At 44.4% G+C, this 26,392-nt stretch overlaps 1 protein-coding gene across 1 annotated transcript in view; it reads right to left on the bottom strand.

The window, feature by feature from the left end:
- atxn7 (ataxin 7) overlaps positions 1 to 16,688 on the bottom strand; it is a 66,725-nt gene extending 50,037 nt beyond the window's left edge. Inside the window, exons 1-2 of the mRNA XM_033036649.1 lie at positions 16,288 to 16,688; positions 16,058 to 16,126 (exon numbers count right to left, since the gene is read on the bottom strand). Coding sequence (XP_032892540.1) covers positions 16,058 to 16,126; positions 16,288 to 16,453 — 235 coding nt within the window. The 5' untranslated portion in view covers positions 16,454 to 16,688. The remainder of the gene's footprint in view (positions 1 to 16,057; positions 16,127 to 16,287) is intronic.
- Between the last annotated feature and the right edge of the window lie 9,704 nt (positions 16,689 to 26,392).

The raw sequence follows: 26,392 nt of genomic DNA, 5'->3' as shown, positions 1-26,392 counted from the left end.
ACCCCTTAAGAATTTTGTAAGTTTCTATAAGATCCCCCCCAATCTTCTAAATTCTAGCGAGTACAAGCCGAGTCTATCCAGTCTTTCTTCATATGAAAGTCCTGCCATCCCAGGAATCAGTCTGGTGAACCTTCTCTGTACTCCCTCTATGGCAAGAATGTCTTTCCTCAGATTAGGACAGAATGCCACAGTAGATCCTTCTTCCCCGTGGCTATCAAACTGTACAACTCCTCCCCTTTCTGTAGCGGGATAGTCTGTGATCTACACTGTGAGGTACAGTGAAAAGCTTTTGTTGCGTACTAACCAGTCAGCAGAAAGACTATACACGATTACAATTGAGCCATTTACAGTGTACAGATACATGATAACGGAATAACGTTCAGTGCAAGGTAAAGCCAGCAAAGTCCAATCAAAGATAGTCCGAGGGTCACCAATGAGGTAGATATTAGTTCAGGACTCTGGTTGTTGGTAGGATGATTCAGTTGCCTGATAACAGCTGGGAAGAAACTGTCCCTGAATCTGGTGGTGTGTGTTTTAACATTTCTATACATTTTGCCTGATGGGAGAGGGGAGAGGGGAGAGGAGGGAGTGGCCATTGTGTGACTTGTCCTTGATGATGCTGCTGGCCTTGCCGAGGCAGCGTGAGGTATAAATGGAGTCAATGGAAGGCAGGTTGGTTTGTGTGATTGTGCGATGGTAAACTAAGCCTAATGCCAAAGCAGTATCTAAACTATCTATGCCCACTTATGCTATGGGGCAAAAACTCCATATTCAGTAATAAGCTATCTACATGTTAACAGACGCACAAGCGAAATGTTTAACCAAAAATAACCCAATCCCAATGCCACATGAGAATGAGTCTGAAGAAAGGTCTCGACCCGATATGTCACCTATTCCTTCGCTCCATGGATGCTGCCTCACCCGCTGAGTTTCTCCAGCGTTTTTGTCCACCTTCAAATTTTCCAGCATCTGCAGTTCTTTCTTAAACATGAGAATCTAAGATGCCTTTACACTGTTGAACTATGGATCAACAAAAACTAGGTGTGTAGATGCCAGTATAAGATGCAAAGTGCTGGAGTAACTCAGCAGGTCAGGCAACATCTCTGGAGAACATGGGGGCTAGGTGACATTTCGGCTCAGCACCTTCTTCAAACTGATTGTGGGGATGGGGGAAGAAAGAAAGCTGGGAATGAGGAAGAGCGAGTAGAATATTAATCTAGATACCAAGGATGAAATTCAAGAGAGAAGAACCCTTTTCCATTCAAGAAACTCAAAAAGCTATCTTATAAATCTATCTACTAAGCTTTTATATGCAATTTATTGTGTTTTTATGTGCAATGTATTCTATGTAATGTAATCTTTTATCTGGACCTCGAGTCTGTAATAAAAGTTTAATAATAATAATAATATTTTTTAAATTAAGTGGCTGACTGCAGAGATAAGTAAAACAAAGTGCTGAAGTAACTCAGCGGGATTAGGCAACATCTGGGAAGGGAAATGGACCAACAACGTTATGAGTTGGGACCATTCTTCAGTCCATCCATTCCCTCCAGAGATTCTGCCTGGCCCTCCCGAGTTACTCCAGTACTTTGTGCTTAACTCAAGATTCCAACATCTCAATGGTGCTTTTCACAAGTGATAGGAGAAGGATTAGGCCATTCGGCCCATCAAGTCTACTCCACCATTCAATCATAGCTGATCTATCTTTCCCTCTCAACCCCATTCTCCTGTCTTCTTGCCATAACCCCCGACACCCGTACTAATCACGAATCTGCCAATTTCTGCCTTAAAAATATCCATTGACTTGGCCTCCACAGCCCTCTGTGGCAATGAGTTCCACAGATTCACAACGCTCGGCCTAAAGAAATTTCTCCTCATCTCCTTTCTAAAGGTACGTCTTTTTATTCTGAGGCTTTGGCCTCTGGTCCTGGACACAAAGTGCTGCAGTAACTCAGCGGGTCGTTTTCTTTTATTGTCACATGTGCAAAGTGCATACGCAGGGTGAAATTCTTTACTTACAAACAGCCCAGTAGAGTATTGGCATACGCAAGGACATTGCCGATTAGCAAATTGTACGGAAATAGTCCACTGACCACACATGCAAGAGCCGCCATGTTTTGGCACCATTCTCTGGGCTTTGGACTTGGCCTCCACAGCATTCTCTGGCACAAATTCCACAGATTCACCACCCTCCGACTAAAGAAATTCCTCATCTCCTTCCTAAAAGAACATCCTTTAATTCCGAGACTATGGTCCTCTGCAGTTCCTGGTGCCTCCGATGTAGACAGATGTGTGAAGGGGCACAGATAAGGTGTCTGTCTCTACATGAAAGTGGGGTGTTGAATATTAGAAGAGGTAAAAACAGGAAAATACAAAATGGTTTAACATTTTTTTAAGAAGCAGATAATTTGCCATGCCCAAAATATAGCCAGTTAAGAAAATATAGGGAATGCCTTGAATCATTTTCCAAGCACAAGACAAACACTAGTATTGCAAAGTATGAATGATATGGCAATTACAGGCCAATGAATGGAACACCAGTGGCAGGATATTAGTGAAAACTAAAATCCTGAGAAACAATGGTGTCTTTAACAATAAGGGGTTGGTCATTTAGAACAGAGATGAGGAAAAACGTTTTCACCCAGAGAGTTGTGAATCTGTGGAATTCTCTGCCTCAGAAGGCAGTGGAGGCCAATTATCTGGATGCTTTCAAGAGAGAGTTAGATAGAGCTCTTAAAGATAGCAGAGTCAGGGGATATGGGAAGAAGGCAGGAACGGGGTACTGATTGTGGATGATCAACCATGATCACATTGAATGGCGGTGCTGGCTCGAAGGGCCGAATGGCCTACTCCTGCACCTATTGTCTTTCTGAAATGCCCAGATCAAATCAGATTGTGGATCATCTGACCTGAAATGCCAAATTATTTCCCTTTCCACGGATGCTGTCCGACCTGCCAAATGTTTGGGGGCGGTGGGGGATAACAGGCCATGCCGACCAGCGATCCCCGTACACTAGCACCATCCTACACACACTAGAGACAATTTTACATTTGTACCGAGCCAATAAGCCTACAAACCTGTACGTCATTCGAGGGAGGGAGTAAACCGGAGTTTCCCCGGGGAAAACCCACGCAGGTTTTAGAGATACAGCGAGGAAGCCGGCCCTTCGGCCCACTGTGTCCGTGCCGACCAGCGATCCCCGCACATTAACACTATCCTACATACACTCGGGCCAACTTTTACATTTATCATGCCAAATTACCTGCACACCTGTATGTCTTAGAGGATTACCTACATACCTGTGTGTCTTTGAGGTGTGGGAAGAAACCGAAGGTCCCGGAGAAAACCCACGTATGTCACGGGGAGAACGTACAGACTCCGAACAGACAAGGATCAAAGCTAGGTCTCTAGCCCTGCAAGGCAGCAACTCTACCGCTGTGCCACCGTGCCGCTCAACATTGTCCACCAATTTCAAGGTTTGTGTCAGAATATCAGCATCTGCAATTTTCATAGCTTTTGCCAAGCAGGGTTTTGTTGAAACCAAACAAAGATGTTTACTGTTCAAGAAAAGCACATCAGTCCTAATCAATATGGATTTCTGATAACATGGCCATCCCTTTTATGGGAAATTGATTTTGGGTTCAAAGATAGATTAACGTCAAGAAGTAAAAATCAACGGGTGTTTTGACAAGGGGAAAAAAATGGATAACCTGTCATCTTTGTAAAAGCATAGCCTGGTTGGAGATGAACACAAAGACTGACACAAAAAGCTGGAGTAACTCAGCAGGCCAGGCAGCATCTCAAGAGAAAAGGAATAGGTGACATTTCAGATCAAGCCCCTTCTTCAGACTGAGTTTCGACCCGAAGCATTACCTATTTCTTTCCTCCAGAGATCATAACCATTAGTGATAGGGGTAGAATTAGGCCATTTGGCCCATCAAGTCTATTCCGCCATTCAATCATGACTGATCTATCTCTCCTTCCTAACCCTATTCTTCTGCCTTCTCCCCATAACCCCCGACACCCATACTAACCAAGAATCTATCAATCTCTGCCTTAAATATATCCACTGACTTTGCCTCCACAGCCTTCTCTGGCACAGAATTCCGCAGATTCACCACCCTCTGACTAAAGAAATTCCTCATCTCCTTCCTAAAAGAACATCCGTTAATTCTGAGGCTACGACCTCTAGTCCTAGACTCTCCCACTAGTGGAAACATCCTCTCCACATCCACTCTACCCAAGCCTGACCCACGGAGTTACTCCAGTTTTTTGTGCCAGTCTTCAGTTTTCACCAACATCTGCAGTTCCTCCCTACACACGGGTTGGAAAGTAAGTGTACCCAATAGGGTTCCATGGAACTTAAACGAGTTACACGATTCAATCATTTAGAAGGTAGGAGGCACTATTAATGTTAGCCATTGTTGTGAAAATTAACCACAGTGATTGAAGGTGATTGCCTGTGTGTGAATGTGTGTGAATGTGTGTGATTGTGTGTGTGTGAGTGTGTGAGTGTGTGAGTGTGTGTGAGTGACTGGTGGTGGTCGGAGGGGCCGTAGGCGCAGATTGGCAGCCACGCTTCCGTCAGTCTGCCCCAGGGCAGCTGTGGCTACAGAAGTAGCTTACCACCACCGAGTGTGACTGAGGAGTGAATGAATAATGCGATGTAAAGCGCCTTGAGTATTAGAAAGGCGCTATATAAATCCCATCCATTATTATTATTATTAAGGTGCAAGATAAATCAGCAGACCAGTGAGATCTAGCAGGAAAAGTGGCAACTTGAATTACGTGTAAAAATGTTTTGAAAAATACAGCGTAGATACCGACCCATCAGCCCATGCTGACCATCAATCACCTGTTCACACTTGCTCTCTGTTATTCCATGTCCACATTCACTCACGAGAGGGAATTTACAGAGGGCCAACTCGCCTACAAACCCGCACGTCTTTGGGATGTGGCGGAAGCCGGAGCACCCGGAGGAAACCCACGCGGTCACGGGGAGAACGTGCAAACTCCACACACACACACAGACAGTATTCATGGTCAAGATTGAACCTGGGTCTCTCGTGTTGAGGCAGCATCTCCACCAGCTGCACCATAGGGTTTAAAAATAACATGCACGTGCGTCCGAGGTGACCCGACCTACAAACCCACATCCCAATAACTGGAGAGGGGCGTTGGGATTGCCAGCTCTTCACACACGGAAACTCTAACTGCCCTGATGCTAAATATTGGCCAACAGGTAAACCTCTAGGATTCAGTTAGCATTCAATAAATTAGATTATTCGTTATTCAATATCTTGCATGAATGAACACATCCAAAAATGGTGTTTCCCATTTATCTGCATGCTAATAAAGGTTCCATGTATACAGATGGGTGTATGTTTGGTATTTTGCGCAGTTCACTGTCATTCACTGATGACATGCATGTATTCCATGCACACATATGTCATTATGGCCCTGTCCCACTGTACGAGTTCATTCAAGAGCTCTCCCGAGTTTAAAAAAAAAATCAAACTCATGGTAAGCACGTAGAATGTACGTAGCAGGTACGTCGGAGCTCGGGAACGTCTCTTAGTGGCTCGTAACGCTAACGGCAGGTACTCGGGAAACGCGGTAAGCTCGGGAAGATTTTTCAACATGTTGAAAAATGTCCACGAGAGCCCCGAGTACCTACGAGTGGCCATTCCGTAAATCTCCGAGTTCGAATCAGGGAAAACTCGGGAGAACTCTTGAATGATCTCGTACAGTGGGACAGGGCTTTTAGTGAACTGTGCAAAAATAAGCAATCCTTTCCTATTCTGAAAGTGAATGCAACTTTCACTGTCATTTTATTGATAATGAAACTGAAACTTAGGCAGTGTAGTTCGGATTCAATTCCCACAAGAGCAGGGTCAAGGGCAGCCCAGTGGCGCAGTTGGTAGAGCTGCTGCCTCACAGCACCAGAGGCCCTGGTTCAACGCCGAGCTCAGGAGCTGGCTGTGTGGAGTTTGCACGTTCCCTTGTGCCTTCCATCGTGGGCCTTCTCTAAACTTCTTCCACACCAAACACCTTTCCTTAAGCAGGGAGATCAATACTGTTCAGAGTGCTCCAGAAATATTCTCACCAACATCCTATTTAAACCTGCCTACTTTTGAATTAAATTCCCCTTGCAATAAATGAAAACATTGTTAGCTTTCTTAATTACTTGCTGTAGCTGCTACCTTTTGTGATTCATGCACCAGAGGACACCGAGTTCCCTGCAATTTCTATTTAGATTTAGTTTTGTTTAGACACACAACTGGCCCTACTGCCCACCGAGTCCACACCGACCAGCGATCCCCGCTCATGAACACTACCCTACACCCACTAGGGACAATTTTACATTTCTACCAAGCCAAGTAACCTACAAACCTGTACATCTTTGGAGTGTGGGAGGAAACTGAAGATCTCAGAGAAAACCCACGCAGGTCACGGACAAACGCTGTACAGACTGCGCCCGTAGTCAGGATTGAACCTGGGTCTCTGGCGCTGTGAGGCAGCAACTCTACCGTTACGCCACTGTGCCGTCCAGAGAATGTTTATTTTATTTTTAATTTTCCACACAAACAGACATTTAGACATTTCCCCACATTATACACTATTTGTCACATCTTTTTCCATTTTTTAGCAACCCACGTGCCATAATTTGTTCTCTCTCTCTCTACATCATCGTCTGTATCTCTCGTTTCCCTTTCCCGTGACTTTCAGTCTGAAGAAGGGTCTCGACCCAAAATGTCACCCATTCCTTCTCTCCAGAGATGCTGCCTGTCCCGCTGAGTTATTCCAGCTTTTTGTGCCTATCTTTAGTTTAAACCTGCATCTGCAATTCCTCCCTACACATGCCATCATGTGTAGCATTATGTCTACTTTGTAACACACTTTTCTACCAACCTTTGGGCCCTCTGCAACTTTTACATCCATATCTTTGGTGTCTTCACCCAAGTCATCATATAATGGAGAATGGAGCGGCTGGGCTTGTATACTCCGGAGTTTAGAAGGATGAGAGGATATCTTATTGAAACATATAAGATTATTAAGGGTTTGGACACGCTGGAGGCAGGAAACATGTTCCCTTTGTTGGGGGAGTCAAGAACCAGGGGCCATAGTTTAAGAATAAGGAGTAAGCCATTTAGAACGGAGATGAGGAAACACTTTTTCCACACAGAGAGTTGTGAGTCTGTGGAATTCTCTGCCTCAGAGGGCGGTGGAGGCAGGTTCTCTGGATACTTTCAAGAAAGAGCTAGATAGGGCTCTTAAAGATAGCGGAGTCCGGGGATATGGGGAGAAGGCAGGAGCGGGGTAGTGATTGGGGATGATCGGCCATGATCACATTGAAGGGAGGTGCTGGCTCAAAGGGCCCAGTGGCCTACTCCTGAACCTATGTCTATGTGGTAAAAACTTGAGATCCTAACACTGATCCCTGAGGGACGACTTGCTACATTTGACAAACAGAACTCACTTGAGCCATTTCCTGGCATTTTTTGGCTAAATAATGTTTAATCTGCATTAACGTCACCTCCTACATCATAAGCTTATTTATTTTCAAGAACCAGAGGGCATAGGTTTAAGGTGAAGGGGGAATTATTTTATAGGAATCTGATAGCTTTTCCACACAAAAGGTGGTAGGTGCATGGAACAAGCTGCCAGAGGAGGTAGTTGAGGCATGGACTATTGCAATGTGTAAGAAGCAATTAGACAGGCACATGGATAGGACAGGTTTAGAGGGATATGGGCCAAACGCAGGCAAATGGGACTAGTGCAGATGGGACATGTTGGTCGGTGTGGGCAAGTTGGGCTGAAGGGTCTGTTCCCACACTGCACGGTTATTTTGTTCAACAACTTTTATTGCAACACCTTAAATTCTTCCCGACAATCCTCATGCCCCTACCGGCTCATCTTTTCCACAGCATGTTACTTTTCCCAAAGAACTCCAATAAATTGTTTCAATACAATTTCCTTTTTACTAAAACCATGTGGACTTTGCCCAATTACATCAACTTCTTCCAAACACGCTGCTATAACATGTTCACTAACAGCATCTACATTTACAAAGCCAATAACAATATTTTTTATTTTCCTGCTTTCTGCCTCACTTTATTGAGTAAAGGAGGTATATTTGCACACTTAAAATCTAGTTGAATCTAAGACATTTAGTTTAGGTTAGAAATACAGCATGGAAGCAGGTCCTACTTTCCAATGAGCCCACGCTGACTATTGATCATTTGTGCACTAGTTCGATACCCTACACACTAGGGGGCAATTGACTGAAGCCAATTAACCTACTAACCCACACGTCTTTTGGACGTGGGAAGGAACCGAAGCACCCACAGAAAACCCACGTGGTCACGAGGAGAACGTGCAAACTTCACACAGACAGCATCCGTAGAAAGTTACCCCACTTTCACATCCATTCCCTGCACATTTGGGAGGGCCAATTAACCCGCAAACCTCGCATCTTTTGGGAGGAAACAGGAGCACCAAGAGGGAACCTCGAATGTCATGGGGAGAACATGCAAACTCCCCACAGACAACACCCGTAGTCAGGATCAAACCTGGGTCTCAGCCGCTGTGAGCCAGCAACTCAGCCGCCGCGCCACTGAGGGATTCTAGAAGATTATTAAAACTGACCCATCAACCATCTCAAACAAACGCATCAACATCTACAAAGGGTATCTTTGGTATAAACCAGCACCGGCAGTTCCTCGATGTTACTTCACCACAACTGGACATTTGGAAAACTCCATCTCAAGATGACGGACAATGTGATTGCAACCTTAGATTCAGGTTCGTTTCTTGTCATGGAGGCCAGAGTGCATGATAGTACTGAGAGCGCTGCTGGAAAGGAGGTATAAAAGAGGTAGCCGGTTCAAGAGTCTCATAGCATTGGAAAACAAGCTGATCTTCTGGCCTTCGAGCTCCTGCATCTTCTCCAAGGTGGTAGGAGGGAGAGAAAAGGGATTGGCCAGGGTGGCAGGTATGCTTGAAGCCAATTCCAGCCTTCCGGAGGCAAGGCAGCGTGAAGATGGACTAGAGGCAAGGAAGTGCTGAGCACGTGATGGATTGGATGACGCTCACCACTCTCTGCGGGCCCAGGCAGCCAAGAGCAGAGCAGTTGCCATTACAAGGTCAAGACATATCCCGTGAAAATACTTTCTGTAGCACATCTGTAGAAGTTGAATTCCATCTTATAGCTCACTATAGCATATGGAGTTCATTATCGTCCTATAGCATAAGTGTGTATAAACAGTTTAGATACTTCTTTGGCTTTGGGCTTGATTATCTTGGTTGGGCGCTCATCCTGCTGTTATAGCACAAAGGACCTTGTGTTTTAATAGTAATTTGTCGATTTCGTTGCCACAGATGGCTGTGGAGGCCAAGTCCATGGATAATTTTAAGGCAGAGATTGACAGATACTGGGGACAGAGGTTATGCGGAGAAGGCAGGAGAATGGGGTTGAGAGGGAAAGATAGAACAGCCATTATTGAAAGGCAGAGTAGACTTGATGGGCCGAAAGGCCTAATTCTGCTCCTAGAACTTATGATGTCCAAGAGAATCGTCATGTCATGAACATGCCAAATCACAGGCCAAGAATCAGGAAGGTAAATACACTGAAGGGGTGATCAGGAAAGCACATCAGGGTGAAGGGATCAGGTCAGGTCGCTGGTGAGATGGAATCCTTTATGAAGTACTAAAAGCTATTGATCCAAGATATTGATCGCTTCTAGACGGACGCTACCTTGCCTGCTGGATCCTGGCAACATTTTGCATTTCCTTGTCAGCAGCCATTGCATCAACAATCTCAGTGTCCTTCTCTGTTAAGATCACTGGATGGAATCCTTCCGTACCCAGTCAACTCAAAGAGCCAAACTTCAAAGCCCTCCATAATGTTTGGGACAAAGACTCATCATTTATTCATTTGCCTCTGTACTCCACAATTTGAGATTTGTAATATCACATGCGGTTAAAGTGCACATTGTCAGATTTTATTAATGGCCATTTTTATACATTTTGGTATCACCATGTAGAAATTAAAGCTGTGTTTATACATAGTCCCCCCATTTCATCTAGTCTTATTTTATTTCATTCACATGTTTAAACTATAATGTTTAATGTTTTCCGTGTCATTCTTAATTGTTACTGTGTGTGGTGTTGTTACTTGCGAGTGGAGCACCAAGGCACATTCCTTGTATGTGTACATACTTGGCCAATAAACTTATTCATTCATTCCTCCAGTCTTTCCATCTTTGGAAACTTTTATTGCTGTTTATCAACACGAGGACCAAAGTTGTGCCAATGAAAGTCAAAGAAGCCATTATGAGACTGAGAAACAAGAATAAAACTGTTAGAGACATCAGCCAAATCTAAGGGTTACCAAAATCGACTGTTTGGAACATCATTAAGAAGTAAAGAGAGCACTGGTGAGCTTACTAATCCCAAAGGGACTGGCAAGACAAGGAAGACCTCCACAGCTGATGACAGAATAATTCTCTCTATAATAAAGAAAAATCCCCAAACAGCTGTCCGACAGATCAGAAACACTCTTCAGGTGTGGATTTGTCAATGACCACTGTCCGCAGAAGACTTCATGAACAGAAATACAGAGTCTACACTGCAAGATGCAAACCACTGGTTAGCCGCAAAAATAGGATGGCCAGGTTACAGTTTGCCAAGAAGTACTTAAAAGAGTAACCAGTTATGAAAAAAAGGTCTTGTGGACAGATGAGACGAAGATTAACTTATTCAGAGTGATGGTAAGAGCAAAGTATGGAGGAGAGAAGGAACTGCCCAAGATCCAAAGTATACCACCTCATCTGTGAAACATGGTGGTGGGTGTGTTATGGCCTGGGCATGTATGGCTGCTGAAGGAACTGGCTCACTTCTCTTCATTGGTCATACAACTGCTGATGGTAGTAGCATAATGAATTCTGAAGTGTATAGACACATCCTATCTGCTCAAGTTCAAACAAATGCCTCAAAACTCATTGGCCGGCTGTTCATTCTACAACAAGACAATGATCCCAAACATACTGCTAAAGCAACAAAGGAGTTTTTCAAAGCTAAAACATGGTCAATTCTTGAGTGGCCAAGTCAATCACCCGATCTGAACCCAATTGAGCATGCCTTTAATATGGTGAAGAGAAAACTGAAGGGGACTAGCCCCCAAAACAAGCATAAGCTAAAGGTGGCTGCAATACAGGCCTGACCATCACCAGAGAAGACACCCAGCAACTGGTGATGTCCATGAATCGCAGACTTCAAGCAGTCATTACATGCAAAGGATATGCAACAAAATACTAAACATGACTACTTTCATTGACATGACATTGATATGTCCCAAACATTATGGTGCCCTGAAATGGGGGGACGATGTATAAACACAGCTGTAATTTCGAAATGGTGAAACCAAAATGTATAAAAATGGCCTTTATTAAAATCTGACTATGTGCACTTTAACCACATGTGTTTTTTTTCTATTACAAATCTCAAATTGTGGAGTACAGAGGCAAATAAATAAATGATGGGTCTTTGTTCCAAACATTATGGAGGGCATAAAATGCTGGAAAAACTCAGCGGGTGAGGCAGCATCTATGGAGAGAAGGAATTGGCGACGTTTCGGGTCAAGACCCTTCTTCTTCATGTCTAAAGAAGGGTCTCGACCCAAAACTCCGCCATTTCCTTCTCTCCATAGATGCTGCCTCACCCGCTGAGTTTCACCAGCATTTTGCTTTAACATCGGGATAAGAAATGGAACACTGGGGAGAGACAAGACTTTGCCTTCCATCACAGTGAGAAGGAGATTCACTGTGATGGATGTTTGTGTAAACTGTGTTGGCCGTGTGTCTTGGTTCTTTTCTTGTTGTATGACTGCAGAAACCAAATTTCATTTGAACTTCGTTTGAGGCTCAAATGATAATAAAATTGTATTCTATTGCATTTACCTTCGATTTTACCAGCATCTGCAGTTCTTTCTTAAACATTATGGAGGGCACGTTATTTGGTTTGGTCCCACTTCCCCAAATGATTATAATTCCCATCCCCCACCCTTCTCCCCCAATTACCAGTTTATAGCTATTCCTGGATGTTGTTTGTTTACAGTCTAGTGAACATCAAATACATTTTGTATTCATGCCCCTTGATTAGACAATTGGAAGCCAGTGTGGGGAAACCTTGCACCACTATTTACTGGAAGTCAAAACCACAAAAAGGACAGAGCAGGGAAAACCCAAACCTTTTGTTGAAATTAGGTGCAGAAACAAGGAAGTAAAGATACTGGTTAGTTTGGAGATACGGCGTGAAAAGGGGCCCTTCGGCCCACCGAATCCGTGCCAACCAGCGATCACCCCGTACACTATCAGTCTCCTACACACACTAGGGATGATTTACAATCTTTACCAAAGCCAATTAAACTATAAACCTGTACGTCTTTGGGGTGTGGGAGGAAACCGGAGCACCCGGAGAATATCCACGCAACTCACAGGGAAAACTTACAAACTCCTTACAGCAAGCACCCGTAGTCAGGATCAAAGCCAGGTCTCTGGCGCTGTACGGCAGCAACTCTACCTCTGAGCTACTGTGCCGCCCAAGTTTACAAAAATGAGACAAAGTGCTGGAGCAACTGAGCGGGTCAGGCATCATCCCTGAAGAACATGGATAGGTGACGTCTGAAGAAGGGTCTCGATCCAAAACGTCACCCATTCCTTCTCTCCAGAGATGCTGCCTGTCCCGCTGAGTTACTCCAGCATTTTGTGTCTTTCTCAGATTTAAACTAGCATCTGCAGTTCTTTCTTACGCATGGATAGGTGATGCTTCGGGACGGGACCCTTCGTCAGATGTGAGGATGTTATTTTGTCGTTGTCGTCATCGCACATCCAGAACCTCAGCCACCCGAAGAGCAACAGGACAGCGGGGCAAACGGAGCACTGCCCTTCCCCCCACCTTGAACCCCATCCCAATGTGGAAGTCTAGCCCCATTCCTTCATCACAGTCCTGTTAACATCACGGAACTTCTTACCCAAACACCCGTGCAAATAGAATGAAGGTACAAAGGCCGCAGTGGTCCAGTCATCAGTTCACCGCACCTTTCTCAAAAATCAATAAAGTATGGCCATCAAATACAGATCCTATCAAGGATATCCATCCAACACAAATATCCTTAAGCCTAGGGAAAACATTTGGCCAGTAGAATCTCATATTGTTGCAGGCAAAATTATTGACTGGTGATAAGAAGGTAATACTATTTTTTACCTGGTATCATAAAACACTAAAGATGTGTATAAAAACTACACCCGTTACTCCTGAAAACACTTCACTCTAAGCTCAAAAGCAAACTTGGGGACACATGGAACGGTAGATACTGGTTTACAAAGGATACACTAAGTGCTGGAGTAGCCCCCCGACTACGGGTGAACAACAGAGGACAACGGAGGAGAATAACTGAACTTTGCTACCTTCCCTCACAGTGGGAAACTTTGATTCTGCTGTGTGGGGATGTCTATGTTAAAGACTATCGTGTTGTGTGCTCTTTTTTATTCGTATGGCTGTATGGTGACCACACATTTCACTGTACCAATTGGTACATGTGACAAATAAATGTCTCGTCTATCTTGTCTAGGTATCCAAAGACATACAGGTTTGTAGATTGGCAACGTTTCGGGCCGAAACCTGAAGAAGGGTTTCGTCCCGAAACGTTGCCTATTTCCTTCGCTCCGTATATGCTGCCTCACCCGTTGAGTTTCACCAGCATTTTTGTCTACCTTCGATTTTCCAGCATCTGCAATTCCTTCTTAAACAGGTTTGTAGATTAATTGGTTTGGTAAGGTTGTAAATTGTCCCTAGTGTGTGTTGGATAGTGTTAGTGCATGGGGATCGCTGGTCGGTGTAGACTCGGTGGGCCGAAGGACCTGTTTCCATACTGTTTCTCTAAACTAATCTCAGTGGATAAACATTAAATGGTGGAGTAACTCAGCTGGACAGGCAGCATCTCTGGAGAGAAGGAACGGGTGACGTTTCGGGTCGATGGCACTTTTTCGGACTAGTCAGGGGAAAGGGAAACGAGAGATATGGACAGTGATGTGTAGAACAAATGAATGAAAGATATGCAAAAAAGTGATGATGATAAAGGGAACAGGTCATTGTTAGTTGTTTTTGGTGAGCGGGAGACTGGCGCGACGTGTGGGGGAGGGACAGACAGAGAGAGAGAGGGAATGCTGGGGCTACCTGAAGTGAGAGAAATCAAAATTCATGCCACTGGGCTGTAAGCTGCCCAAGCGAAACATGAGATGCTGTTCCTCCAATTTGTGATCAGCCTCACTCTGACAATGGAGGAGGCCTAGGACAGAAAGGTCTGTGTGGGAATGGGAAAAGGAATTAATGTGTGTAGTAAGCAACTGCAGATGCTGGTTTAAATCGAAGATAGACACAAAATGCTAGAGTCTTCTTCAGATTAAAGAAGGGTCTCGACCCGAAACGTCACCCATTCCTTCTCTCCAGAGATGCTGCCTGTCGCCCGCTGAGTTACTCCAGCATTTTGTGCCCGTGGGGGAATTAAAGCGTTTGGCAACCAGGAGATCAAACTCAGCAGGTCGGGCAGCATTGCTGGAGCACTCGGATAGGCGATGTTTTGGATCGGGAATCCTACTTCAGTGCCGAAGCTTCGCCTATCCATATCTTCCCGAGATGCTGCCTGACCTGCTGAGTTACTCCAGCACTTCTGTGCATTAACCAGCATCTGCGGCCTTGTTTCTCCAAGAGCCGCTGTGTTTTGTCAAAAGGAAACCTATTACACTCATCCAATTCTTACATGATTCCTTCCAAAACCAAATGATTGTAGTATTATGGAGAATTTCATACCTCGATTTAATTCCCAATTTTAAATGTGTCAAATTAAATTTTACTGAAAGCATGTACAGATGGCATAGGAGTCTATTATTACCTTGGACGGATTAAAACTCAACTCTCAAAACATTAAAAACACTAAAGTATAAATATGACTGGGCAGTGACAAGAACCACAGGTCAGCAACACACTTCTACTGAAGTTTGAAGAGGTGCGGCTAATTAAGTGTTGTCTATTTAAAATGGAAGAACGTTCAAGATTTCAGAAGCAAAATAAGTGAAGTTGCAAGAGTCTTTGTCCAATTTCATTCTCTGTAAAAAGGTAAAATGGCCGAAACTAAATTCAAACTCAGTACTTTATCTGTGAACACACACACACACACACAGGAAAATTCCTAAATTGTGGCATGTATTAAGAAAGATCACAAAGTGACCAAATCACAGTCACCGATTTAACCTGGTGTCCATTCCCTGTTGCCAATCATCAGTGGATTGTTACCCAAATAATATGCAGAATTTAAAATCATTCAACACAGTACAAATCACATATGATAAACTTAAGTCTGATCATTTTAGTGCATCTGAAGTTTAAAGTGGTTTTATCACCCTAATGCCATTAAACCATAAACAGGGGAACAAGTTAGTAAGTGTATTACTCATTCTCATTTGACATAAATGAAACCAAGAGTAGTTAACCTTAATCTCTTGACATAGATTAATAGTGATCAGCTTCTGTAGAATCACCAACACACAGCATAATGTCCAATTATACTGATTTCATTATTGCTGATTTAAAGTTGCAATTCCTCCAAAATTACTATCTGGGACCACTCCCTCATTACCTGACAAACGTGAGAGCAATTGAACCCCAAGCATGTAGACCAAGGAAAGGAACTTTTTCACCAAAAAAAAAACAGACTAGGAAATGATTATCAGGGTAGAAGAAATGGGGAATCTGAACGGTTTCTTTCTTGGATGTTGGTCAACCTTGATCCAGGAGATATGGTAAGGGAGGGAGGAGTGGGCAGAGCATGAGTGTAGAATGATTGCATCCATGTAGCAGGGGCCCCTGTTCCTCTGGCTGCCAGTGCCTGAGAAGCAAGAGTGGCCAACCCCGCCAGTGTGTAGTGAAGAGCCCCATACAACACACACAGCCAGCCATCCAGGGGCAAATACAGCAAAGTTTGAAGCCAAGGCTCACCTTCCCTGCTCAACCGCATGACCTCCCGGTTTTTCCCGCACTCCTTAAAAGTTTCTTCCAATTCGGTGCCTGTGTAACAATTGGACACATCAGTCAGACAGACAGTCAGTCACATAGTTACTACACTTGCCCTGGCTGCCTGCGCCAAGTAGGTGCACAAACATTCCCAGCCCCGCTCGGCACACGCAGCAAAAAGTCTTTCTCCGGGTTAAACGGCGCTTTGGGCTCACCGTCGGCCCCTTGGTGTTTGGCGGCATCGATCCAGTGGGTCCAAGGCTGTCCCAGCAGCGCCTCGGGACTGGGTAGTCTCCGCTCCACAGTCGCCATTGCTGATCCTTCTTGCTGCCCGGCCGCTCTTCGGGCCGCGCTGACGTCAGCCTCGGCCGTTTCCGCCATCTTTTCGCTACATTGTGCGAGCGAGTGAGGAGAGGAGAGTAGTTTCCCTTCCCTTCCTTTCCCGTCCCGTCCCTTTAAGGCGGAGGCTCCGGCTCCCCGGCTCAGCCGAGCGGCTGCACTGGAGTGAGCTGGGCTACACTATAGCCACTCTTTGGGGGCAACACTGTAGCGAGCTGGGCAACATTGTAGCGACTCCTCCCCCGCCCGCAGCAACTCTGCATCTCCTCCAGCCGCAACAATGTATCGTGTTTACACAAACACGCAACCAGAAACTCGCAACAGATAGATACATAGTAGCGCCAGGGAACTGCAGCTGCTGAGGGCTACGGGTTAAAAAAAAAAAGGACACAAAGTGCTGGAGGAACGCAGGCAGCATCTCAGCTTTGAAGAAAAGAAGAGCCGGAAAAAGCATCTCCTAATATAAAGTGAAGATAGATAGACACACACACAATATTTTTTAATATTGTACCGCTGCTGGCAAATTCATTTCACTTGCACTTTATCTGAAATAAAAACTTGACTTGACTTGGAAAAAGCTGGAGTAACTCAGCGGGACAAGGCTGCAGCATCTCTGGACAGACGTTTCGGTTCGAGACCCTTCTTCAGACTGAAAGTCGGGGAAAGGGAAACGAGAGATATATTTTTTAAATGATGTAAAGAAGAATGAATGAAAGATATGCAGAGAAAGTAACGATGATGAACGAAACAGGCCATTGCCAGCTGTTTGTTGGGTGAAAATGAGAAGCTGGTGTGACTTGGATTGGGGAGGGATAGAGAGAGAGAGAGAGAGAGGGGGGGATTGAGTGCTTGATTATCTCAGGTGGTCAGGCAGCATCTCGGTTTTGAAGTGTTGGAGTAACTCAGACAGCATCTCAGGTTTAAAGTGCTGGAGTAACTCAGCGGCTCAGGCAGCATCTCAGGTTTAAAGTGCTGGAGTAACTCAGCGGCTCATGCAGCATCTAAAACGCAAAGTGCTGGAGTAAATCAGGCAGCATCTCAGATAGAAAGTGTCGGATTAATTTAGCTGGCCCGGCAGCATCTCAGATTTAAATTGCTGGAGTAGCTGAGTCTGAAGAAGGATCCCGACCCGAAACGTCAGCTGCGTTTTGTGTCTGGAGCAACTCAGTGGGTCAGGCAGCATCAGATTTAAAGTGCTGGAGTAACTCAGGCAGCATCTCAGATCCATTTTTACATGAAAACACTGCCTGAAATAAATTGTAAGCAAGTGCAGTTACAGCTTTCAAAGTCGTGTTTTAAAAAAATATAATAACGCTGCCTGAAATAACACTACAAGAAAATGCAAGTACAACTTTCAAAATTGTATTGAAAGCATTCTCCTGAAATATCAGTGATCCGAAAGGTGATTATCTCTATAGGTCCCACTTGTGGCCTGATTTACAGAACACTTAAGACTATTTTTTATTTCGAATTTCCTACAATAATTTAAACGAAGTGGATTTCGAAGTAAGACTCTGCACCACGGTAGGCCAAATGATTTCCTTTAACAAATTTGCTGGATCAACGGTTTACACGAGTCCTGTCAGGGACACATGGCAATAAACTCTCTTGAATCCTCTCTTGGTAGCTGCTTTCCAGCAATGCCGAGTAAAGCTGGGGTGACAACCGGGTGGCAGGTGTGATGTGGCGAAGGGGTGTTGAGACTGATAGATAGATAGAATGGCGGAGTAGACTTGACGGGCCGAATGGCTCCGAGAACTTATGAATTAATGAACGACTTTTTTGGGGGGGGGGGGGGCATGTAAACCCCCCGCCCCGTTTTCCATTGTATCCTTTAAGGTAAATAGATCAGGGCAAGTTATTCTGAATGCACTCTATATCAAACTTTAAAAAAAACTAGCATCTATAGTTCCTTGTGTCGACTTTCAAAGCAGTTGAAATTGAAATCCTCCGATTCTAAAGTTGGCTACGTGCCTTGCAGTGTGTGTAAATGGCCGCGAACTGTTTTACTCTCCCGGGCAGCCTAAATGCCCAGGGTTTCTTGGAGTGTAATGTAAGGCAGGTGGTTGCTTATTTTTGCACGAACCCGACAGTGTTGTACTTCCTCAAACGCGAGCGCGTCAATATCCAGGCGCCTACGCTCCAAACACGCGTCACGCTGGCGCTGTATAGCAGGGGACTCTCCCAACTATCACCCATCAGCACAGCAAACAGCTGGAGGGCTTGAAACCTCCAGTAAGTAAAACACATTTGCGAGTATTAACAACAACAAAAAAAAACCATTTAATAATTCACCACGCAGTCTGCTTCCCGAAACACGTAGACAATAAAATATCATTCTTATTAGTAAAAATAAAACATGAGCTATTTACTCTTCCTTGCTTTTGTGTGTTACATTTAGGATCTTGCTGCCGCTAGCAAGCCCGGCGATATTGCCCGTCCTTGCCCAAGTGGCACCGTGCCACGTTCTCCAACCAGAGTTTGGTGAAGGAAATCCCAGAGTGCGATTTTGTTACACGGTTCCAGAATTTAGACCCTGTGACAATGCAAGAGTACTGTAGTGACCAAAACTGTTTTGACCATTTGACTGTAAGACACAGAAGCAGAATTAGGCCATTCAGCCCATCGAGACAACTCTGTCATTCAAACATGGCTGATCTATTTTTCCCTCTCAACTCCATTCTCCTGCCTTCGCCCTGTAACATTCGATGCCCTTCCTAATCAAGAACCTCTGCCATTGAAACACCCGATATCTTGGCTTCCACAGCCGTCCGTGGCAATGAATTCCCCTGATTCACCACCCACTGGCTAAAGAAATTCCTCCTCATCTCCATCTTGAAGGAATGTCATTTGTCAACACCAGTAATAAACAAAACTTAACTAAATTATGAAAGAGTAATTTTCATAAGTTTCATTTCATAAAATTACTCTTTCATAATTTAGTTAAGTTTTGTTTATTACTGGTGTTGACAAATGACATTCCTTCAAGAATGATGAATGACTAGAAATAAAATGTGTCAGACATTTTAGTTTTTTTTAATGTCTGACACATTTTATTTCTAGTCATTCTGATAATGTTAGATTTAGGTTCATTGTTGTCACGTGTACCGAGGTACAGTGAAAAGCTTTGTTTTGCATGCTATCCAAACAAACTCTCTGAAGAAGGGTCTCGACCTGAAACGTCACCCATTCCTTCTCTCCAGAGATGCTGCCTGTCCTGCTGTGTTGCTCCAGTTTTTTGTGTCTATCTTTTGTGTAAATCAGATAATACCGTACATAAATACAATTAAGCCAAGGTCAAGTCGAGTCAAAAGTGTTTAATTGTCACCAAAATGGAATAATGAAATTCTCTCATTCAGCAGCATCACAGGTCTGTGACCAACAGTTCTCAATGGATAACATAACATAAACAAAACAATTAAAACTAATGATATTAGTACTAAACAAAAAGCCTGAAGTCCTTAGTGCAGTAATGACAGTTCATCATTTGGAACTGTAGATGCTGGAAAATCGAAGATAGACAAAAATGCTGGAGAAATTCAACGGGTGAGGCAGCATCTATGGAGCGAAGGAAATAGGCGACGTTTTTGGGTCGAGAAGAAGGGTCTCAACCCAAAACGTCGCCTATTTCCTTCGCTCCATAGATGCTGCCTCGCCCGTTGAATTTCTCCAGCATTTTTGTCTACCGTTCATCATTTGGAGTTTAGTTGCTATTTTGTAGTATTCAATTACCTGATGGCTACTGGGAAGAAGTTGCTCCAGAACCTGGACGTTGCAGTTTCCAGGCTCCTGTACCTTCTTCCCGATGGCAGGAGTTTCTATGAGTGAAATGCGAACGTGCCCAGGGTGGTGTGGGTCTCTGATGAGGTTGGCTGCCTTTTTGAGACAGTGCCTCCTGTAGATCCCTTCGATGGTCGGGAGGTCAGAAAGCTATGTTGGACGGGGCAGTGTTCACCATTCTCTGTCGTCTCCGCCGCTCCTGGGCGTTCGAGTTACCGAACCAGGCCGTGAAGCAGCCAGTCGATACGCTCTCTACTGTACACCTGTAGAAGTTCAAGAGAGTATTCAACGACATCCCCTCCATCAAGGAAGTAGAGGCCAAAGATCCTATAGCGAGCAAGATAGAACACTCGACGAAAAAAGACGTAGTACAGTCACGGGCAGATTCATGAGTAATTTTCGGCCCCACTTCCGTAACCGGTTTCAGTCTCCGCACCAAAGATCCCACAGGATACTAGTACGGAGACGGAAGCCGGTTATGGAAACATCCTCGTAAAAATAAAAGTTATTGTGGAAAAATCTTCTCCTCATTTTCAGAATTATAATTTATTAACACAAACTGTTCCCCCGCAACATTGATTACACTGCGAGTCGGGTCGGGTCGGGTCGGGTTACTGAAATGGATGAAAAAAAGGCCCACGTTCCGCTCCGTTGCGTACTACACGTCAGCCCATTGCATTTAGAAGGAGTGGTCTATCTTGCTTGCTATAGGATCTTTGGTAGAGGCGTTGATGGGCTTTCAGGACAATGGGCCTTCATGGCCAGGTTAAGAAGTTTGCACCTGTAACAAACTGAACATGAACATGGCACTTCTATACGGTCTTTGTGTACTATTCCTATACACTTGTACTTCATCTACAATGCGCTTTTGTACCATAATACCTTTAGTGAACTGTAAAAGAGAATTTCACTTTAGTTCGGAGCATGTGACAAGAAAGTGCCATTGAACCATTGAAGATATATTTTTCTCTTGAGAAAATACAATTGACCTAGCAGAAGTCTTTGAAAGGGGAAAGGTTTTGATGGAGTGGATTAAGTGAGAATGTTTCCACTTGTGGTGAAGAGAGTAAATCGCATCTTGCTTTGTTTAAGACTCACTTAATAGACTTCCTGCTCAGCCCTGGTGCAGTTAATTCCCCAGCAATCTCTTCCCCGTGCTCACAGTTTCACTCCCTGACTCCACCCAATGCCCATGTTATTTGATGTCGTTTTTTCACCTTTTAGTTTAGATTAGAGATAGTTCAGCTTAGAAATAATTGTAGCTGTAAAAGGAAGGGAACTCAGCAGCCAAAGCTAAAAATCTGCTGATACTTTCTTGGGGATATAAAGATTATGTAGAAAAGGGGTAGACACAAAATGCTGGCGTAACTTAGCGGGACAGGCGACATCTCTGGGGAGGAGGAATGGGTGACGTTTCGGGTCGAGTCCCTTCTTCAGACTAGTCAGGGAAAATGGAAATGGGAGATAAAGAACAAATTAATGAAATATGCAAAAAGGTGGCGATGATAAAGGAAATAGGCTATTGTTGGCTGTTTGTTGGGTGAGAATGGGGGAATCTGGTGTGACTTTGGTGGGGGTGGGATGGAGAGAGGGAATGCTTGAAGTTAGAGGTTAGAAAAGGGATATTTAGAACTCTAGTTTCCATTATTTGCTTAGTAGCCAATCTTTCTACTGTATGAGTTTAATTTATTGTCACGTGTAGCGAGGTACAGTGAAGAGCTTTTGTTGCGTCCTAACCAGTCAGTGGAAAGACAACACATGATCAGTTTAGTTTAGAGATACAGTGCGGAAACAGGCCCTTTAGCCCACCGAGTCCACACCGACCAGCGATCCCTGCACATTAACACAACCCTACACACACTGGGGACAATTTACACATACACCAAGCCAATTAGCCTACAAACCTGTACGTCTTTGGAGTGTGGGAGGAAACCAAAGATCTCGGAGAAAACCCACGCGGTCACGAGGAGAACGTATAAACTCCGCACAGACAGCACCCCGTAGTCAGGATCGAACCGTGGGTCTCCGGCGCAGTAAGGCAGCAACTCTACCACTGCCTTAGGGAATAACATGAATAACGTTTAGTGCAAGATAAAGGCAGTAAACAAAGATAGTCAGAGGGTCTCCAATGAGGTAGATAGTAACTCAAGACTTTTCTCTAGTTGTTGGTAGGATGGGAGGATTATTAACTAGTTTTTAGTTTTAAGGGATACAGCACAGAAACAGGCCCTTCAGTCCATCAAGCCAATGCTGACCGTCGATCACCCGTTCACACTAGTTATCCCACTTTCACTTCCTGCCCACACATCAGGAGCAATTTACAGAGGGCCAATTAACCCACAAATCTTGCGTCTTTTAGGATTCATAAGTGATAGGAGCAGAATTAGGCCAATCGGCCCATCAAGTCTACTCCGCCATTCAATCATGGCTGATCTATCTCTCCCTCTTAACCCCATTCTCCTGCCTTCTCCCCATAATCCATGATACCAGTACCGATCAAGAATCTATCTAACTCTGCCTTAAAAAATATCCATCGACGTGGCGTCCACTGCCTTCTGTGGCAAAGAATTCCACAAATTCACCACCTCCGGGGATGTGGGAGGGAAGCGGAGGAAATCCACGCAGTCACGGGGAAACATACAAACTCCACGGACAGAACCCGAGGTGGGGATTGAACCTGGGTCACTGGCGCGGTGAGGCAGTGGGTCTACCAGCTTATTCCTTAACTAGCTCATTCATCCTTTGAGCCTGCTCTGTGTCCACCACCACTCCTTTCTTCTGCCTCATTCAAACTACATCTGTGTAGCATCTGTGACTTTTGAAACTTGATGCTGTGATCCCTTCAAATCACACGATGGTACTATTTAAATAATTCTGCCACAAAACCACTCCTTTTGCCACGAGATATATATTTCTCAAAATTCTTACCCTCAGTATATTCCAAAATGTTTTACAGCTAATAAAGTATGTTTAAATTGAAGACACTATAATCTTTTTGACCTACTTCATCAAAAGAACATAAGATGTCTTTAGTATTGAAGTATATTCTGAACTCAAGTGTATGGACTGGGAACCTTAACACCCAATCTTTGGATTCAAAGTAAGTAGGTTTATTGGCCAAGTATTCACATACAGTACAAGGGTTTTGGCCCGAAACGTTGCCTATTTCCTTCGCTCCATAGATGCTGCTGCACCCGCTGAGTTTCTCCAGCACTTTTGTCTACCTTTGCATACAAGGAATTTGCCTTGGTGCTCCGCCCACAAGTAACAACATGACATACAGTGACAGTTACGAATGACTCAGAAAACACTAAACATTAATAATAATAAAACATTAATGATAAAACACCATTGATCAAGCATGTGAACCAACAAAATACCAGATCAAAGGGAGGCTACAGATTTTTGGCTGTTGAGTAGAGCAACTACTCGTGGATAAAAACTGTTTTTATGTCTGGCTGTGGCAGCTTCGACAGTCCGGAGTCGCCTTCCAGAGGGAAGTGATTCAAAGAGTTTGTGGGCAAAAAGTATTGACGCTCGGCCAAGTCTGATGAGTTTCGGCAACCACGTGAGGAATAGTTAACCAGTCAATTCTGGGAGGAACAAAATACACAAAGTGCTGGAGTAGCTCAATGGGTCATCTCTGAAGAACATGGATAGGTGATGTTTTGAATTGGAACCCTTCTTCACACTGAAACCCGGAACGAACGGGTGGCCAGTGGTAGAGTTGCTGCCTTACAGCGAATGCAGCGTCGGAGACCCGGGTTCGATCCTGATTACGGGTGCTGTGTGTATGGACTTTGTACGTTATCGCCGTGACCAACGTGGGTTTTCTCCGAGATCTTCGGTTTCCTCCCACACTCCAAAGACGTACAGGTCTGTAGGTTAATTGTAAAAATTGTCCCTAGTGTGTGTAGGATAGTGTTAGTGTGCGGGGATCGCTGGTCGGCGTGGACCCGGTGGGCCGAAGGGCCTGTTTCCGCGCTGCATTTCTAATCTAAACTAAACTAAACTCATGTATGGGTGAATGCTGATTGGTGCGGACTCGGTGGGCCATAAGGCCCGTTTCCACTCTATATTTCTAAAAATAAATCCATCAATTGTTCTGTCTTTTTCTTGCCATTAAATGGGTTCCTTGCTTTATGTCATTATGAAATGAGGTTCTTTGTTCCTCATTTATTTATTGGGAAATACAGATGTGGAAATACACAATTTGTGCATAAATTATGCTTTTAGTGGGCAAAAAGTGGGTACTGAATTTAGACGATCAGCCATGATCATATTGAATGGTGCTGCTGGCTCAAAGGGCTGAATGGCCTACTCCTGCACCTATTTTTCTATGTTTTTTCTATGTTTCTAAAAATAGCAACCAACGTCCAAATATTGAACACGTTTATTCAAAGGCCATTGTTAAAATGGTCTTTTTTATTGAAAGATACAGCATGGAAACAGGCCCTTCGGCCCACGCCGACCATTGATCACCCACTCACACTAGTTCTATGTTATCCCATTTTCACCCCCACTCCTTGCACACTATTTTTACAGAGGCCGATTAAGTTACAAGCCGGCATGTCTTGGTGATGTGGGAGGAATCCAGAGAACGAATGACATTAGCACGGTGGCGCAGCGGTAGAGTTGCTGCCTTACAGCGAATGCAGCGCCGGACACCCAGGTTCGATCCCGACTACAGGCACAGTCTGTACGGAGTTTTACGTTCTCCCCGTGACCTGCGTGGGTTTTCTCCGACATCTTCGGTTTCCTCCCACTCTCCAAAGACGTACAGGATTGTAGGTTAATTGGCTTGGTAGATGCAAAAAATTGTCCCTGGTGTGTGTAGGATAGTGTTAATATGCGGGGATCGTTGGTCAGCGCGGACCCGGTGGGTCGAAGGACCCATTTCCCCGCTGTATCTCTAAACTAAACTAAAGAGATGCTGCTAATGTCGTGGTTTTAAGACTCAAAGTTTGGATAAGATGACACAGACACGGAGAATTCTTCAAGAAGCCGAAAAGCCTTTATTTGCACATTTTCAGCTTGGAACATTCAGAGACAACTCGCTCTCTAATTGCTCTCCTATTCATAAAACCAGACAGCTTTTACACATACGGCACTGGAGGTCAGGATCAAACCCGGGTCTCTGGCCACTGTGAGGCAGCAGCTCCACCAGCTGCACCACTGTACTTAAGGACATAATCCATTAATACCTACATATATTTTGTGTATAGCTACTTCATGTATTATAGATCTTGTGTGGTCTCAGAATTCCCAATAAATTGCACTGGCAGGTGGTCTTACCAGTGTAACATCATATCACAGCTTAGAGACAAAGGTGTACCACTTAGCATGGGGTCAAGGAAAGAGCATTCACGTCGCGGCCCTGTTTCAACCAATCTTTCCACCACCACGCACAAGACGCACAAGAAGTGCAAGACAGACACCATTGTGCAGATGCCGAGAAGTGTGTTCAGCTCTGGCTGAACAACTTCTAATCTTGTGTGTGGACTCGATAAGAAGAAGAAGACCACTTAGCATTATGTAATGATGGAACTTGAATCCTGAACAACACTCTCCAGTTTGTTTAAGAAGGAACTGCAGATGCTGGAAAATCGAAGGTAGACAAAAATGCTGGGGAAACTCAGCGGGTGAGGCAGCATCTATGGAGCAAAGGAAATAGGCAACGTTTCGGCCCGACAGTTCATCATTTGGAACTGTAGATGCTGGAAAATCGAAGGTAGACAAAAATGCTGGAGAAACTCAGCGGGTGAGGCAGCATCTATGGAGCGAAGGAAATAGGCGACGTTTTTGGGTCGAGAAGAAGGGTCTCAACCCAAAACGTCGCCTATTTCCTTCGCTCCATAGATGCTGCCTCACCCGCTGAGTTTCTCCAGCATTTTTGTCTATCAACACTACAGTATTTCATATAAACACGATTTTGCCATTTTCAAATTGATCAGAGAACATTGCAAATTACGATATGCTGTGTGAATTTGGTTTTCATATTATTCAAATTAAACCCGTTATATCTCTGTGTAAGAGGGAACTGCAGATGCTGGTTTACACCGAAGATATTTACAAAATGCTGGAGTAGCTCAGCGGGACAGGCAGCATCTCTGGAGAGAAGGAATGGGTGATGTTTCGGGTCAGGTCTGAAGAAGGTTCGCCACCTGAAACAGTCCCTGCGTGTCCCGCTGAGTTACTCCA

This window comes from Amblyraja radiata, chromosome 18, assembly GCF_010909765.2.
Source record: "Amblyraja radiata isolate CabotCenter1 chromosome 18, sAmbRad1.1.pri, whole genome shotgun sequence".
NCBI classification, from domain to species: Eukaryota; Metazoa; Chordata; class Chondrichthyes; order Rajiformes; family Rajidae; genus Amblyraja; species Amblyraja radiata.
Note: the sequence above shows the minus strand (reverse complement) of the source record. Positions and strands in the feature narration are given on the sequence as shown.